Source organism: Thunnus albacares, chromosome 5, assembly GCF_914725855.1.
Source record: "Thunnus albacares chromosome 5, fThuAlb1.1, whole genome shotgun sequence".
Classification (NCBI taxonomy): domain Eukaryota; kingdom Metazoa; phylum Chordata; class Actinopteri; order Scombriformes; family Scombridae; genus Thunnus; species Thunnus albacares.
The window spans coordinates 29,446,745-29,462,620 of NC_058110.1; the positions used below are offsets into that span (position 1 = coordinate 29,446,745).

General features: G+C 40.1%; 4 protein-coding genes across 4 annotated transcripts; 2 read left to right on the plus strand and 2 right to left on the minus strand.

Moving 5' to 3' along the window:
• Window positions 1-325: 325 nt before the first annotated feature.
• g0s2 (G0/G1 switch 2) lies at window positions 326-1,009 on the plus strand. The gene is made up of 2 exons (XM_044351959.1): window positions 326-418; window positions 547-1,009. The coding sequence occupies exon 2, from the start codon at window positions 566-568 to the stop codon at window positions 917-919; it is 354 nt and encodes a 117-aa protein (XP_044207894.1). The 5' UTR covers window positions 326-418; window positions 547-565; the 3' UTR covers window positions 920-1,009.
• Window positions 1,010-2,253: 1,244 nt separating this feature from the next.
• taf8 (TAF8 RNA polymerase II, TATA box binding protein (TBP)-associated factor) lies at window positions 2,254-6,144 on the plus strand. Its single transcript, XM_044352769.1, has 8 exons — window positions 2,254-2,426; window positions 3,060-3,219; window positions 3,909-4,007; window positions 4,098-4,160; window positions 4,288-4,412; window positions 4,518-4,665; window positions 4,783-4,925; window positions 5,643-6,144. Exons 1-8 carry the CDS (start codon window positions 2,379-2,381, stop codon window positions 5,781-5,783), a joined length of 927 nt encoding a protein of 308 aa, XP_044208704.1. The 5' UTR covers window positions 2,254-2,378; the 3' UTR covers window positions 5,784-6,144.
• A 151-nt stretch (window positions 6,145-6,295) lies between these two features.
• LOC122983058 (protein pitchfork-like) lies at window positions 6,296-9,097 on the minus strand. The gene is made up of 5 exons (XM_044352771.1): window positions 8,825-9,097; window positions 8,538-8,636; window positions 7,526-7,659; window positions 7,311-7,428; window positions 6,296-6,362 (listed from the first exon to the last, which is right to left on the minus strand). Exons 1-5 carry the CDS (start codon window positions 8,972-8,974, stop codon window positions 6,297-6,299), a joined length of 567 nt encoding a protein of 188 aa, XP_044208706.1. The 5' UTR covers window positions 8,975-9,097; the 3' UTR covers window position 6,296.
• Window positions 9,098-9,813: 716 nt separating this feature from the next.
• On the minus strand, window positions 9,814-15,690 carry atp6ap1b (ATPase H+ transporting accessory protein 1b). Its single transcript, XM_044352470.1, has 10 exons — window positions 15,217-15,690; window positions 13,532-13,652; window positions 13,075-13,149; window positions 12,786-12,979; window positions 12,661-12,698; window positions 12,462-12,547; window positions 12,098-12,318; window positions 11,962-11,997; window positions 10,994-11,231; window positions 9,814-10,852 (listed from the first exon to the last, which is right to left on the minus strand). Exons 1-10 carry the CDS (start codon window positions 15,336-15,338, stop codon window positions 10,640-10,642), a joined length of 1,344 nt encoding a protein of 447 aa, XP_044208405.1. The 5' UTR covers window positions 15,339-15,690; the 3' UTR covers window positions 9,814-10,639.
• Window positions 15,691-15,876: the final 186 nt, after the last annotated feature.

Below are 15,876 nucleotides of genomic sequence, written 5' to 3' on the forward strand. Positions count from 1 at the left end.
CACTCATGTTTCAATGATCAGTGACATGCAGTATATGAATGTTTTGCATGATTAATACTTACTCTGCACTCAGGATCACTGCGTGGTTGGAGGTCCTTTTGAGGGAAATAGATAATAATGTAGTATGTGTTATTGTATCTGCTGCAAAACAAACAAAGACCGTGTGTGATGTCACGTACACATTTTCACCTACAAGGAATATTTGTTTCACTTCTTGTTCTGGACACTCATGCCCTTTTACCCAAACAAGCCCTCATCTCCAAAAAAGCAACTGCAGCAACCTCATGAATATGTATTTTGTCGTCATTGTGGGGGTTGACCCGGCACCGCTTGTGTTTAAATTGCAGAATCTGCCCTTGTGTCTTTGCCTACGATTGCCTGACTGGGCCGAAATCTGAGAAAACTCAGAATTTTCAAAGTGAGTATTTGCCGTTGCTGTATCAGCATTTTGTGTGTATACTAGAGAGATTGATTGCAGTTTATCAACACTAAAACTTGGACAATTCTGTCTGACTAAACATTGAATTTCTTCTTTTCCTTCAACAGACTCACCAAACAACACAAAATGGAAACCATGGGCGAGATTATCCCATTTGCTAAGGAAATGCTGAACCAGAAGCCCAACCGGGGCATGCTGAAGATCTACATGCTTGGCTCCACTCTGGCCGTGCTTGGAGTGGTTGGTGGACTGCTGGAAACGGTTATGCTGCCCTTTTCGGAGTATGACACTGCCGAGGACACACCAGTAGAGTTGGTGATGGAGGAGAAGAAGGAGAAGAAGCAGGTGCTGAAGTCGCACACTACCTTGACTGGCTCTGATGTTGCGGACGTGCTGGAGACAGTAGGGATCGAGGCGAAGGCCAAACATCTTGTGATCACTGGGCAGAGAAGCTCAGCCAACCGCTTATATGCCTCTTAAAGAAACCCTCATCTCCTGATGCAAAAGGACACTGCAGATACAATATTGATGGCAACAGTGATAAATTAAATCACGATGTTGAACCGGTCACTTTGTGTTCATTCTTTTATTGCAGATTTAGTTAAATGTGCAATTTGCCCTTTTTGACCGATGAGAAAAAGATAAGCAGATAAAGTGAAAGCTGCAGGTTACAGTGATGTCTGGCTGCTGAGCAGCAGAAACTTTGTGATAAGTGTGTGTGGAGAGGAATGCGTGTGATTTAACTCATTTTGCACTCCAATAAACCTATTTTTCAAATAGTAACTGATTCAGGACATGATTTTACATCATAGCCCTTTGTGCATAGTGCACAAAAACATTTGTCAAATAGATGTCATAATAAGTAATAATTTGGATATTAAAGAACAGGTTCAAAAATGTTCAAGTCAACCCAAATGAACATTGACACAGTTTTTCTTGCCATAATCATTCCTCCAGTTCATACTGACCATTAGAAGATCCCTTCATAATGCATTTAAATTTTAAGTGATGGACAAAATACACAGTCCTCCTTCTGTGCAAAATTGTATTTAAAAGTTTATCTGAAGCTAATATGACGCTTCAGCTGTCCAAATGAGTCAAATCAAGTAGATATCTTTCAGCATTACAGTTATTAGTGCCAAAGTCCCTCATTTGGTTACTGTACTTCCACCGCAGCTGAAGAGGGAAACACTGTCCGAGGAAACACAAAGAGGGAATTTGATGCTAAAAAGACTGTAAATGTGGCAGATATCCACTTGATATGACTAACTCAGACTGCTGAAGCCTCATATAAGCTTCAGATAAACTTTTAATATGCATTTTTGCAGAAAATTACTATGTGGACACACTGTGGATTTTGGCCCTCATCACTTACACTGACATTTGCAGGGGATCTTTGAATAGCCAGTATAAACAGGAGGAATGATTACAGTGAGGAAAACCTCTCTCAGAGTTCAAATGGACACCTGTTCACCTGTGTTAAGACAGAGTTCAAAAGCTGTGAACCTATCCTTTAAGAGAAAAATATAGATTCAAGGAACATGCATCACGTGACACATTAATGCTTGGTATACTACCGCTCTTTCACTCTTTTACCGTTTAATTTACTAATGAGAGGAAAAGCATATCTCATGCAATATTCATGTGTTGCTTTACCTCTCATTATATTCTGTATTCTAGCTCCATCACCTCCAACAAGCCTTTATTTGGTAGGCAGTAAATACAGTATTATTGACACGTTGAAAATGTAACAGGTGTAATTCCATATCCAACCACTGGAGGGCAGCAGTAAAACTGGTGACGGATAATTCCACCTCCGGAAATACGTCATAAAGTCACACCGTGTTTACTAACGGCGGCTAAACGGTCGTCGGACAAATAACGTTTCTGTCAGTATAAATCAGTATTATCAAACGAGCGAGAGTCCAAATAATTACGGATGGCGGACCCTGCAGTGGTATCGGGAGGTTCACTGAATGCAGGAGGGGTGAGAAAGTGTTTTTATACTCATCGTCATGCGACGGTTTTTAGCTAACCTAGCTGTTAGCTTAAGAAGTCAGACCAGCCTGGACACTCGTCTCAAGAGAAACAAAAATTTAAAATAACTGTTTAACCAAGTATGAACCTGCTGCATTTCGCTGCGGACTATACGGTCAGCTACGTTAACGTTTATTTAGTAAAATTACTTAATTTTACTCGTTTGAATTCATTTCGAAATGATGCTAGCTAATGTGTATTAGCTACATGTATCTGTCAGGTAATGATAATATGCAACAGTGAAATTTATTTACACGTTGTGGGCACATTTCTGTACATACTCAACAACGCCTTTACCTACTGATAATGTGAGTAGCATGCCATTTGTAAGAAATATGCATTTCTGCGTGTCTCTCTGCCCGCTAATGTTTGTGCACATGTGTCTCATACCTCTAAATCAAGTCTGTCAACTAAGATGGCGAAACTGTGTTAAAATTTTAATAATTTAATAATTTGGTTGTTTTAAGGGGTTAGTATCTTCAGCTATCAGTATTATTTTGTCTGATTCCTGCTATGATGAGCCACTTTCCTCATTAGGATCATTAATAACAATTCTGTTGTATTTTTTTGTGTGTTTTCCCAGCGCTCCAGTGGTGGTAAAGCATCCACCAGCCCAGCAGAGAACTACCACCAGGCTCGACGCCGCACCCTGCAGGTGGTAGTGAGTGCCCTGCTGACAGAGTGTGGCTTCGACAGCGCAGAGAAGGCAGCAGTGGAAACACTCACCGAGATGATGCAGAGCTGTACGTTTAAACCGTAAAGTGAAGCCTCCATCTACTGGAGGATGTGCCCTCATTGATTTCAAGAGCTGCATATTTGAATATTTTGGTGTTATCAAAATTAAAACATGTCACATGCTGAAGGTGCCTTCATCAGAGTGATGTCTGAGGTATTTTAAAGGCACTGGATGAAGAGTTGTGTGACATGTTTTAATTTGAACATATCTCTGCTGACACTACAGGTTGCAGATCTGTAGTAATCATGTCAGTAGAGGGATGGAGATCCTCTGTTGAACTTCCTGGGAATCTGCTCAAATGTTTTCATGTAATATTTTCTTTGTTTATAGACATAGCTGGATCCTTGTGAACACCATTTAGCATTATTGTCCTTGCTGTGTAACATTTATGTTTCCTTTAAATTTCCCTTATCTCCATTATTTTTATCTGAACTTTGCAGCCTCTTTTCACAGCCCTAAATCTTTATAGTGACTCGCCTACTGCTATGCTACTACCTCTAATCATTATTGTTTTCCTTCACTTCTTAATTTAATGATGTATATCGATACTAAAAAGTATGATAAACTTTATGTGTTGGTGGTTCTTGCAAACTGAATTGAAATCTCATCTTTTTTATGACCCATCTTTTAATTATATTTGCAAGTTGTTCATCAGTAGAAACTTGTCTAAAACAAAATGTGTTGTCCCTTTTTCAGATATAACAGAAATAGGTCGCAGTGCCAAATCTTACTGTGAACACACAGCCAGAAGTGTCCCAACCCTGTCGGACACAGTGGTCACACTCATTGAAATGGGTAAGTCCTGGAGGACACCAACATTTAATTATAGATAGCGAAGATGATGTAATAAAACTGACATAATTGAATCTGTTTGTGTCTCTGCAGGTTTCAATGTTGATACTCTGCCTGTCTATGCCAAGAGATCACAGAGGATGGTTATAACTGCACGTAAGTAGGCGTTCTGCTCTCCACTGTTGGAATGAAATTGATTATGGTAGTCTTCATTTTACATTGATTTAAATATAACAGAAAAATTACCTTCATAACATAGTGTGAACTTCTTTATGAATTCCAGCTCCAGTAACGAACCCCCCCGTGACTCCCAGAGCACTGTCGGCCGGACAGAAACGCACACATCCGTCTCACATCCCCAGCCACTTCCCAGAGTTCCCCGACCCTCACACCTACATCAAAACACCTGTGAGTCACAGTCTTTATAAAGGTCCTCAAACAAAACCTGGAATAATGTAATTTTTTTGTATTACCAATTCCCTTTGATAGTGAAGTGTGTTTTCCGTTCTGCAGACGTTCAGGGAGCCTGTGTCAGACTACCAGGTGGTGAGAGAGAAAGCAGCCAGTCAGAGGAGAGACGTGGAGCGAGCACTCACACGCTTCATGGCCAAGACCGGAGAGACGCAGAGCCTCTTCAAAGACGACATCACTGCCTTCCCATGTGAGTGACTCTGACCAAGCTAACCTGTATTTCAAAGATTATTAGATGCATGTACGCCTGCATGTCTGTTATGCTACTGAGAGCACAAGTTCTAATCCCTGCCACTGTGTTTTTCAGTGATCGCAGCACGGCCGACCACCATCCCATATCTCAGCGCCCTCCTGCCGTCAGAGCTGGAACTGCAGACTCTGGAAGAAACGGACTCATCTGAGCAGGACGACCAGACAGACAGCGAGAACACAGCAGGAAACAACATCACTGTGAGTCAGATTTCTCTGTTTTAAAGACGTCTGTCTGACTGTGACCATCTAAGGGCCGATCTGAGTTTATTACTATGTGGAGAGGCAGAGAAAGAATACCTGTTGCAGATTATCAGAAACTACTGCAGGTGAAAGGTTAATCCAGTTTTTATTACCACAATAGCGGCATTTCAAAGTTGGACTTTAGTATTTGGCAACAACAGTCGGTAGCACCAATGAGGTTTGGAGAAAGAGTCTTTGTTTCAGTACATGTGCAACAATTTTTTTTTTTAGATTTATATGACCAGGCACTCAAATCCACTGTAGATGTCCATAATAGGGCTTTTGTAATCTGTACGTGGGAATTTTTTCAACCAAATCCAAATTAAGTAGTGAGAGTACGCTTGATATGTAAGCATTTCACTCTCAGGTGTCATACATGTAAGTAAATCTGAGTTTAAAGAATCCTGTTTTTTTTTTTTTTCAGTCATTGAGACTTGGTTGAACTTAAAGGAATAGTTGGACATTTTGGGGATATACACTTATTCACGTTCTTCTCGAGTTAGATTAGAAGATTGATACCACTCTCCACAGACATGAGTGTTATCAATCTTCTCACCTAACTCTCAGCAAAAAAGAAAGCATCTCTGCCAAAATGTCTATTAAACTATTCCTTTAAATGTGAGTGCCTTATAATGATTTCTCACATCCATCTCGATTTCTGTTTCCCTCCTTCAGGATGATCCAGGAGCCGACAAAGAGAACTCCATGCTTCCTCCCAGCGGCGTCGTTCCCTCCGCGAAAGCCAACGAAGACAACATGATCGACAACCCGTACCTCAGGCCGGTCAAGAAACCCAAAGTGAGGAGGAAGAAATGAGCTGGGACCCTCCGGACCCAACAGACTCACATTTGCCACGGCGGTTGGTGCTTTGAGCAGTCCGGTCAGTGATTCCCTCCACAGAGAGAGGAGCAGCAGCCCGGTGTTGAAGCCTGCTGTGTGAGGCGGGAACCAGCGGCTGCTTTTTCCTCCATGCTGGAACCAGCACTGCCGTTCACTTTGGCACACCGACTGACTTCTATTGAAGATAACTCTTTTTGTCATTTTTGTCAGCAAGCACTCACTTGTTTAAAATGTGTGAGATATCATTTTGTAAGTAACATCATATTGTAATATACAAACCACACAGGAATCTCGTCATTTTGTGAATAAAGAAAAATAAGTTGTTTTTTTTTAAATTGTTGAGGTTACGTAACATTTCTTAACAACAGTTTTAGTCCAGCACATAAAAGTGTTTCTGCCGTTGTTTTAGTGACAGTAAGAGTTCAGAAAAAATGATAAGACATAGACATGTTCTTGTGTCATGGTGGGTTTTCATCCAGAGCTTTAGGGTTAATAATACAAACTTAGATAGGCCAGTCTGCTCCTCTGCTTCAGGAATTCCTTGTCATTGTTTAGCTGAAGAGAGAGAAAAAAAAACAAATGAGCATCAGATGTTGCTCCATATAACAGGACACGTTATGAATTTATCCCACCGAAAGGAAATCGCTTGAGGGAAATCGTGCTTTTTAGCAACAGCTGTGTATAAATATGTACATGTTGTGCAGGATACAGGATCGAGAGCAACGTAACGACTCTAAACATTTTTATGGCCACATCAAACGAGCCATGTTGAATCAGCTCATGTGTAAGAAAAAACAAAACCAGCAGTAAAGTTCTTGGAGTTTGCCGGACCTCTTTAACATCTCTAAAAACATACTTAACATACCTTGATACTTCATGACTTCATGACACATGTTTAAAATTTCTTCTATGATTTTAAACTGATGCCATATTTCAGAAGTCAGAGAAAATAGGACATTACTGTAATTCAGTTTGGGGTCTTATCACAGCTCTAAAACACAGTTATAAATACAATAGATTTTAAAAAGCTTCATATCTAGTCATCTGTATTTCTGTTGTTGGAATTTTATAACAGTTTGTTTACAAGAGATTTAATTGGCTCTAAACATAAAGATTGTTACTATGTAGGAAGACATACTGCACATTTCTTTGTGAATAACTTTTTGGTAAACTAAAGGAATATTTGTTCATGTTTAGTTCCTACAACATATAGAACATATTTCCTTATTTGGTGTAATAATAGTGTTTTATGATCATTTACATATTTTGTCATGTTAATCAAATGAGCATGCCCAGTTTTTGGCACCAAGGGAGGAGTTGCCATAGCAGTAATTTTCTACATGTTGGGTTTTTTACAAAGTCAGAAGAAAATATTCTATTTTTTGATAATCTGGTATCATTTGTTTTAGCTTGAAAATGGATATGGGTTTGAACCAGCTGCTTCTTTCCATTGGTTTTAATACACGGAGAGATTAAGTCCTGCCTGGGCTTTGCTTCACCCACCTTCACCCCGAGTGACCTCTTCTCCAGTTGAGGCAGTCTGGACCAGTCCGGGCTGCCAAAGCACATCGGCCAGCTCACTTTCCTGTTTGTCACTGTGTCATGAGTGTAGGTCCCAGGGCTGCTTCACAAAATAACATTCATCAGCTCAGTGCAGCACGGCTACATTTGGGCTGCGTGCGTGTGTGTGTGCGCGTGTGTGTGCGTGCGTGTCTCACCCTGGGCTGTCCTCAGCTGTACGTGACATGGTTTTGAACCGTTGTGTGTTTGAGTTGAAAGGTATTTTGCTAGGAGGGGAGACTGTGGACCAGCTTTGAATCTGCTGGTAATGCTGTGGTGAAGGAGTCGCTGTCTGATGATAGAGATTATAAAGACATGCTTTGATCAGACTTGTTAGAGGTGTATTACAGCCATTTAGTGTTGCACTTCCATAAAGTCGGGGGCTCACAAGAGACAGATGTGAACAAGAATCAAAGCTGCAGAGACAGAAAAGGTTCAAGCGCCCAATAACCCTGGATCCTACAGCTCCCATAATGCAACATAACAGTCAGGTGCCCTAATGAACATTGACACTGTTTTTTCCTGCTGTAGTCATTCCTTTTGTTCATACTGGCCATTATAAGATCCCTTCTTAATGCATTTTCAATGTAAGTGATGGTGGCCAAAATCCACAGTCCTCTCTTTGTGCAAAAATATATTTTGAAAGTTTATCTGAATATGAAGCTTCAGCGTCCAAATGAGTCAAATCAAGTAGATATATTTCAACATTACAGTCTTTTTTTTTAATGCCAAAGTCCCTCTTTTTGTTACCATACTACCACCGCAGCTCAACAAGGAAACACTACAAGGAAACACAAAGAGGGAATCTGATGGTAAGAAGACTGTAAATGTAGCAGATATCCACTTTACATGACTAACTCAGACTGCTGAAGCCTCATATTAGCTTCAGATAAACTTTTAAAAGCATTTTTGCACAAAACAAAGATTGTGGATTTTGTCCCCAATCACTTACATTGTAAACACACATAGAAGGGATCTTTTCATGGTCAGTATTAGTAAGAGGAATAACTACAACCTCTTTCAAAGTTAATATTGGTACCTGGCAATTGTTTTAAGACAAACTTGAAAAAATGTGAACTTATCCTTTAAGCTTATGAAAAGGTTGTGTTGTGTTGGATGATTGATTGGGTAACTGTGGTAAATGTGTTGATGATGTGTGAGTGCATTTACATTGCTACAGGGAGGAAAGCGTGCTGCAGTCCTTGCAGAAAGCCCATATCCTTTCTTACTCCCCGGTGTCTTCTTTGAATTATACATAATGGTGCCAAACTGTGAAGGAAATGGAAAAGTTTAACCAAGGCCTCATGTCATATAATGAGTAAACAAAGAATTATGGTTTGACACACATTGATCTCTGTGACAACAGGTGGTCATGGACAATAACATGCTGCATAAATTATCTGTAAATCACCTTCTCCCCATAGCTAACACAGATACTGTCTTATTAAGAGACAAACCTCATGGTTGTCATAGCAGCCAGGGCCGACATGTGGCGCTTCCTGTCGTGACATTTGGTTTCCTAGCCGGTCTGGCGCATAATGGAGGGGAAAGAGTCTCCTCTCCTGAGTGCTGCCAAAAAATAGTCTCTGAACTGGAGCTGCTGACATCTTGGAAACAACTCGTGAAGCAATGGAAACTGAACGACAAGTAAAAGTCTCGCTTGCACACGTTTAGCTGCGTCTCTGTCTACGTGCCTTGGAGTGTTTTGACTTGACGTAACCATGGCAACCGAGCTCATTTATTAGTTATATGCATGTTGATTGCGTTTACTTGTTGCTTTCAAGATTACCACAACGAAACAAGGATTAGCAAGAGATCCTTTAATCTGTCCATTAGAGCCAGGATTTAAAGGATAAAGTATCCAGTAAAATGAACCAAAACTCCTGAATTGTCTCTTTTAATTTGAAATTCAAGGCATTTTTAGGTATAAATAGGTGTTTTTCTTGTTTTTTTTGACCCCTTATTAGTCCATTAATTTTCCCCTTAAAACCCATTAATAAAAACATTAATTCCATCATTATCAATAGGTAAATTAATTTAATTTTTGAATTGTTTTTTTTACCACTAGAAAGTTCTATTAACCTAAAATTTCTCCCTAAATAAAGAAATCCAAAACAGCTGGATACAAGATGTCTCCAACTTCACTGAAAAGTCCATCTCAGTGTATATGCACTGGAGGCTTCCTGTTTTCATATCACAATTGTGTAATTTGCACATGATTGGCTTTCAAACTAGTTACGATGTCAAAAATAATGCTGGTACCTACACCTCTTAAACTTACAGGAACTTTCCCCCTTCAGCAGACGAATGTGTGAAAACAGCCCTCAAGTGTCAAACTCTGCACCTACATCATCCTGCACAGTGAAGCTCAAACATCCAACTGAAGTAACAAAAAGCAGAACACATTTTAGAGCGTAGGGGGACTTTAAACAACATGATTTAATCGTAGTTTAAAGATATCTTTATTTGCAACTAAAGACATGTCGTGGCAATTGCACATCAATAAGTTTGACAAAAGCAGAACCGAATCACTGCCATGTATGTTGATGAACCTGAAGTAAACTTTCAAAAGGCAGGTTATTCTTTTTATACATATAAATAAGTTAGGAAAACATTGGGTTGCAGTGGTAGCACTTATGTATTGATTGAACCGTGAGAAATGTGAACAGAACTTAAGTCAACATAAAGTATTAGCGTACTTCTATTAGGCAACTCCAAAACAGCAATATTTCAGAACACAGTCACAAATCAGCTCTTTATATACAGGCACTTCTTTCATTACCAGTAGTCTTAAAATTACAGTCGAGTTTGGAGAAATTAAAAAGTCAAGAACTGAGGTCTGAAACGGTCCTACAGCATCCAGCAATCACATTCACCTTGGCACGGAAGGCATTCTCTGGCAAGAGTGCAATTTATTTTAAGAAAAATATCCACTGTGTTTGACAAACCGTGGCACAAAAGACATGAACTCTTTTCACACATGCACTCAAAATTCAACTCAGATATTAAAAGGTGTATCCGTTTTGGCACTTGCAAATGTAGGGAGATGAAAATGGAATATGCCTTGCGAGAAAAAACAGTATTCCGAAGACAGCTGTGGGAGGATTCAGGAAAGAAAACTGCAGGATAGAATACCAGAGGAAAGGGTGATGTGCCTCGACAAATATCTTAAAAGGAAGAAGGCCGAAGCGTTGCAAAACCAAAGATGACGAGGAGGCTTCTCCTGGGAGGCACTGAAGGAATGAGGAGTGTGTGTGTGTTTTGGGAGCGATTCACTCCGTTTGAGGCACTGAAATCGACGGACCTTTGGGGTCGTCGAATCGATCCATGGTGTTGAGCTGCATGATCATGTGCAGACCGTACACGAAAATATACAACATGAGCAGAGAAGTCAGCAGCCCCATCCAGATCCCTGGGGTGAAGAAGCCTGCACAGTCGCTGGCGTAGGAGAAATTTGTTCCGTTGGACAAACCGAAGCCTTGAATCTGTATCGTTAAAAAAAAGGAAAAACAGGAAAACATTCAATGACCGAGCAGTGCTGCACCTGATTATTAACAAAAACTCCCCATGAAAACAGTACTTGATGCATTGTTGCAGGAATGGAACATAAAGCGCCGTAATTGTACCTGGAAGTCGACAAAATTGAGCCTCCACTGTGTTGTGTTTTGGTTGGTGTTGTTTGGCACTAGCAGAGCATCTTGGAAGCTGTTGACCGACTGGCAGTGGAAGGAATACTCCGCCGGGGCGTAGATGCCGCGGCTCCCGATGAAAGACGCGGTCTGACCGCCAAACTGTAGCTCCACAGAGTCCAGGGTGAACCAGTTCCGTGCAGACACGGGATACATGCGCTGACTCATGGCAAACCTGGAGATCAAGAAAAGAAGGGTGCTGAGTATCTTACTGAGAGCATATCAGTGTGTAAAGACTAGAATTCATAGCTAGTATTGTGACAAATAGCTACTATTATTATTAATTATTCTATGGCTTAATTGTTCACTTCATTACAACCCTGTCTAGAATTTGAACATTTTGGACTTTGGCTTCTCCTAGTGGTAGGATCAAAAAAGACAGCAGTACATGGCACTACCTTGGCACATTTGTACTGATGAAATATTTAATACAATTATACGACAGTTCAGCAGGGTCTGAACTAGTGATTTAGCCTTATTGGAGATTAAACAAATTATAAGAGAAATAGTTTGACATTTTGAGATGATCAATACTGCTCTCTGTATATCTGTAGGTTAATTATTAAACTGCAGCTGGCTAGCTAGCTTTGCTCTGTCCAAACATGACTAAATCTGTCTACCAGCAACTCTAAAGCTCACAAATTAACATGCTATATCTCTTTCATTTAATCTGTACATAAACCAAAGTGTAAAAACAACATGTTGTGGTTTTATGGATTATGTGCTGGATTATTTCTTGGCCCCAGCAAAGTGACTTCAGAGACTTGTGGGAGTCACTGCGTCTGGCCAAGAGAGCCATGCTAACATTTCCCCCCTATTTCCAGTCTCTATGCTAAGCTAAGCTAACCAGCGGCTGGCTCTAGCTACGTCAAACTTTGTACTAAATAAACAATTGATTGTCTTACCTCAGAGTAATACCTGAAGAATAACTGAGGATAAGCCTGCAGAGAGAAAAGAAGAAAACATTTAAAATAACTTCCCTACTTTCAATGACACTAATGTGCTGTACATTTTCTACTGAATAAGGAAAAGCTTTCTCACAGTGAGTTACTGGTGTTACACATGGATCCTGACAGGGAAGGTGTTTGTGTAGCAAGGTCCACCCAAGTGCTATTGGTGCTGATACTGAGATTCTGAGCCCAGAGCATTATGCAAGTGCTACCGGACATATTGAACATGATCGGTGGTTTGACAGTTGTTTCAGCTGCTTGGAGCAAGGAGCGGCCCACAGGCTGGTTAGACACAGAAGTCTCTGAAATCACCTGCAAAGATGAATTATCAAAAATGAATATCAAAATGCTTTATATCCTTCTATGACATCCAGTAAAACAGAGTGTGTGTGTTTGAAGTCTTACTGTATATGGTTATTACACGGTCAGTTATATGGTTAATTATAATATCTTACTCGTGATGGCTGGAGTCCTGTGTATATCGCCGTGTACGGGACATTTTTGGCTTTCATCATATTCAGAACTTTCCCGATGGTTTCATCTGTTGGAAGCAAAATACGCTTGAGTTACATATAAACATGTCAAAAATCTGTCCATGATTACAACAATAGGATATTTTTTATACTTTCAAATGCCTTAACAGTTCAAACTTACCATTGTCATGTAGGACTTCCTTGCAAGACTTTTGCGACCTATAAAAACAATTTTAAAAATGTTAGTTTTCACATATTTAAAAATAAAGATGATACTTCCATTCACTGATGCACAAAAAGTCTCACCCAGTGCAATAAGGAAGATTGATGAGCAGCAGATTGCTGACGGATGTGTTGATGCTGAGATGCGACAGAGTGTCGGCGTCTACGAGCAAAGGCGACACACCGAGCTTCTCCTGCAGCAGAGACAGGATGGCCGTGGAGCTCGACCACTCTAAAGCCGGGAGCGTCACCGACGAGGAAGAAGACTGCAGCGCGGCCTGGAGGGGAGCGAGAGGTGTGAATCATCGGTCCTACCGGTCTGACAAAATAAATCATCATCATTTAAGACTCGCGTGTCAGTTATAAAACGTACCTCAAGGTTTTGAAAGGCGCTATCCTGCTTGTTTCCAAAAGCTCCACCGTAGACTGTGAAGTCATCTTTGCTCAGCTGAACACAAACGAGGACGATAAAATATTCATCAACAGAAAAGTGGAAACAGATAAGTATCTTGAAACTATGAAATAGAAGTATAAAACAAAAACATGTATCCCGTTAATCAGTCTCAACAGACCTGAGTGATGAATGTGTAACAGAGGAACAGCGAAATGGGAAGTAATGCCAAAGCTCATTGTCACACCAGAATGAGAATACTGAACTGAAGTGTCACATGGACTGAAGTGCGGCTACACATGACTCATTACTACCCTCTTTTACTCAACATGGTTTCTTCCTTTCTTTCTAACAGATGAATGGTGAAATCTATTAAATCCAGTGTAAAATCTTAACTGCCACAGAGCAGGGATGTAGTTTTCATGTCTGAGGGACTGACCTTGTCTTGTAGAAACAGCAGCACGGTGTGGGGGCCGGAGCCAAAGGCAGAGGTGAGGTAGGCAGTCAACTGGTCCTTCGACGTGATGTGACCAGCTGAAGATGAGGCCAGTGGTGGTAAACTAAACATGCATGGAAAAGAGAGATAAACTGTGATACTGAATATAGTTTCTCTCGATTGCTTCCGCATGTTATATGAAACGCTGCTGCGGTTCTCAGAACATCAAATACAACAATCACGTCGGTTTTTAGTATGTGCAGCACTTTATTTGATAAGTCAAGTTAAATATCCTCCACATCCAGTTGACATCAAAACTCTTGTCAGAAGCACCAGTTTCACCAAAGGTTTTACGTGACTTTTTTTACTGTTAGTGTGCATCTTGTACTTCTACTGTAATCTCAGTTAGAATAACAGTGTAAAATACTGGAGCAGCAACGATTAGTCAGTTAATTAGTTTGTCGATTTGCAGAAAATGAATTAAAGACTATTTGGATAATCGAATAATCGTTTTCATAATTTTTTTTCCAAACATTCACTGGTTTCAGCTTCTCAAATGTGGTAATTTCATACTTTTCTTAGTCAAACATGATGGTAATCTGATTTTTTGCGGGGTTTTGGACTACCGGTCCAACAAAACAAGACATATGAAGATGTCACCTTTGACCTGGGGAAATTATAACAGCTATTTTTCACTATTTCCTGACATTTTACAGATAATACAATCGATTAATCGAGAAAATAATCTGCAGATTAATCAACAATGAAAATAATTGTTAGTTGCAGCTCTATATAATGCAAAAAATAAAGCTTCCATAACATTGTACCATTAAGACAAATGCCTACATACAAAAAAAATCTTGTGAGTTGTGGTGTCAGCCCACCACAAGTGATATATGTCTTTGGTATGCATGATCTTATATACGCCAGCACTTATATAACTGACTTAAGTGTGTATATATGCATTTGAAAGACACCACAATCTGTGAGCATGGTGTAACACTCCCCTAGTTGTGGCTGTGATTTACCCGCAGTCTTTGTTACCCTCTTCCTTTGACCAAACCACCAAACTTTCACAGCCGTTGCTCTGTTTGATGTCTCTATATTTACAAACTGACTGTATAAAATTCCACCACCTGTAGTGTAAATGCATTTCAGTAACAATATTACTTTAGTTTACACTTAGATAAATAACACTACCTGATTACTTACAATGTGTTAAATATGTTTGGCAGGATATGGCTGCAGATAAGAATATTTTGCAAGTGATAATTGAGCATGACGATAGTCACGGTCGTTAGGAAAGCAGTGAAATCCATTTTTATCACAATTTAACTCACTGCATCACGGGATCATTTGAATTATGCGTGAAAGCAAAATAAATCAATTTACTGCAGTGAGAAAATGAACTAGATTTGAGAATTTCAGTGTTTTGAGAATTTTTCACTCGACGACAGCACCAAAGCAACCGAGAAAACAGTCCGTTTTCGGTCAAAACAATCACCAGATATTTTAATTTTAGACTTTAGCCTATGAATTTAAGCTAGATCGACCAGCTAGTTTTATCTGGATAAAAGTAGAAACCCAGTTAGCTATAAGTGTTAGCATTAGCATGGCAGACAGCTGGCCAGCGATGACTATTAAAGTGAGTCTTACATGACAAATAAGAAATTAAATCGACATATTACCCGTCACTGGACCATATTAGAAGTGGCACTTGAGCGGTGGAGCTCCCCGTAGCGAAAAGGGCGAACAAAAAGCCAATAAAAGCCATTAATCGCACTTGACTCGAGCTCCTCGAGCCTGCCATTTTCGTTTAGTTTTTCCGCAAAGCTCTGGTCACGTGACGCAGACCAGCTGACAGTCATGTGCAGTCAGCCGAGCTAAAGAAAGGACTTCCTGCTTCTTTCACGCAGCCTGCCCTGCCCGCATCATCGGCCTTTCAGTAGAGCCACGGGCCGCAGTTTTGCCCACTTTTTGTTCTGGTCCAAAACTCAAGAATGAGTTTAACTTCTGCTTGTCTGGATAAAGATAACGACTGTTTCCTGCTGCTGTAATGCCTGTAAATGTTAGTATGAATATACTTCATCGCGGTTCTCAGCAGAACATTTGATGCTATGACATTAAAATGCAGTTGTGCAATAATAAACCGGAAAGTGCTGTAAACAGACGTGATGTGTTTAATGCGGCTGAACTATGAATGCCAGCTACACCTGGCAACTGTCCATGGTGCTGATACTCTTAAATTTCATTTCACTACTTCTTTTGTGTCATCATCTCATCGTCCACGTGTGAATCATGAATAAACATTATAAAACAGAAAGAAACAAGCTAAAAAAATAAAAATA

Bases quoted from the DNA above. Each gene is read 5' to 3' on its own strand.
- g0s2 (XM_044351959.1), top strand. From the start codon at position 566: ATGGAAACCATGGGCGAGATTATCCCATTTGCTAAGGAAATGCTGAAC.
- LOC122983058 (XM_044352771.1), bottom strand. From the start codon at position 8,974: ATGTCAGCAGCTCCAGTTCAGAGACTATTTTTTGGCAGCACTCAGGAG. The intron at 8,637-8,824 runs GTTTGTCTCTTA...TTTCCTTCACAG, and splicing joins GCTGCTATGACAACCATGAG to TTTGGCACCATTATGTATAA. The intron at 7,660-8,537 runs GTAAATGCACTC...CTCTATCATCAG, and splicing joins GCTTTCCTCCCTGTAGCAAT to ACAGCGACTCCTTCACCACA.
- taf8 (XM_044352769.1), top strand. From the start codon at position 2,379: ATGGCGGACCCTGCAGTGGTATCGGGAGGTTCACTGAATGCAGGAGGG. The intron at 2,427-3,059 runs GTGAGAAAGTGT...GTGTTTTCCCAG, and splicing joins GTTCACTGAATGCAGGAGGG to CGCTCCAGTGGTGGTAAAGC. The intron at 3,220-3,908 runs GTACGTTTAAAC...TCCCTTTTTCAG, and splicing joins CACCGAGATGATGCAGAGCT to ATATAACAGAAATAGGTCGC.
- atp6ap1b (XM_044352470.1), bottom strand. From the start codon at position 15,338: ATGGCAGGCTCGAGGAGCTCGAGTCAAGTGCGATTAATGGCTTTTATT. The intron at 12,319-12,461 runs GTAAGATATTAT...TCATCTTTGCAG, and splicing joins CAGGACTCCAGCCATCACGA to GTGATTTCAGAGACTTCTGT. The intron at 10,853-10,993 runs GTACAATTACGG...TTAACGATACAG, and splicing joins TCAATTTTGTCGACTTCCAG to ATTCAAGGCTTCGGTTTGTC.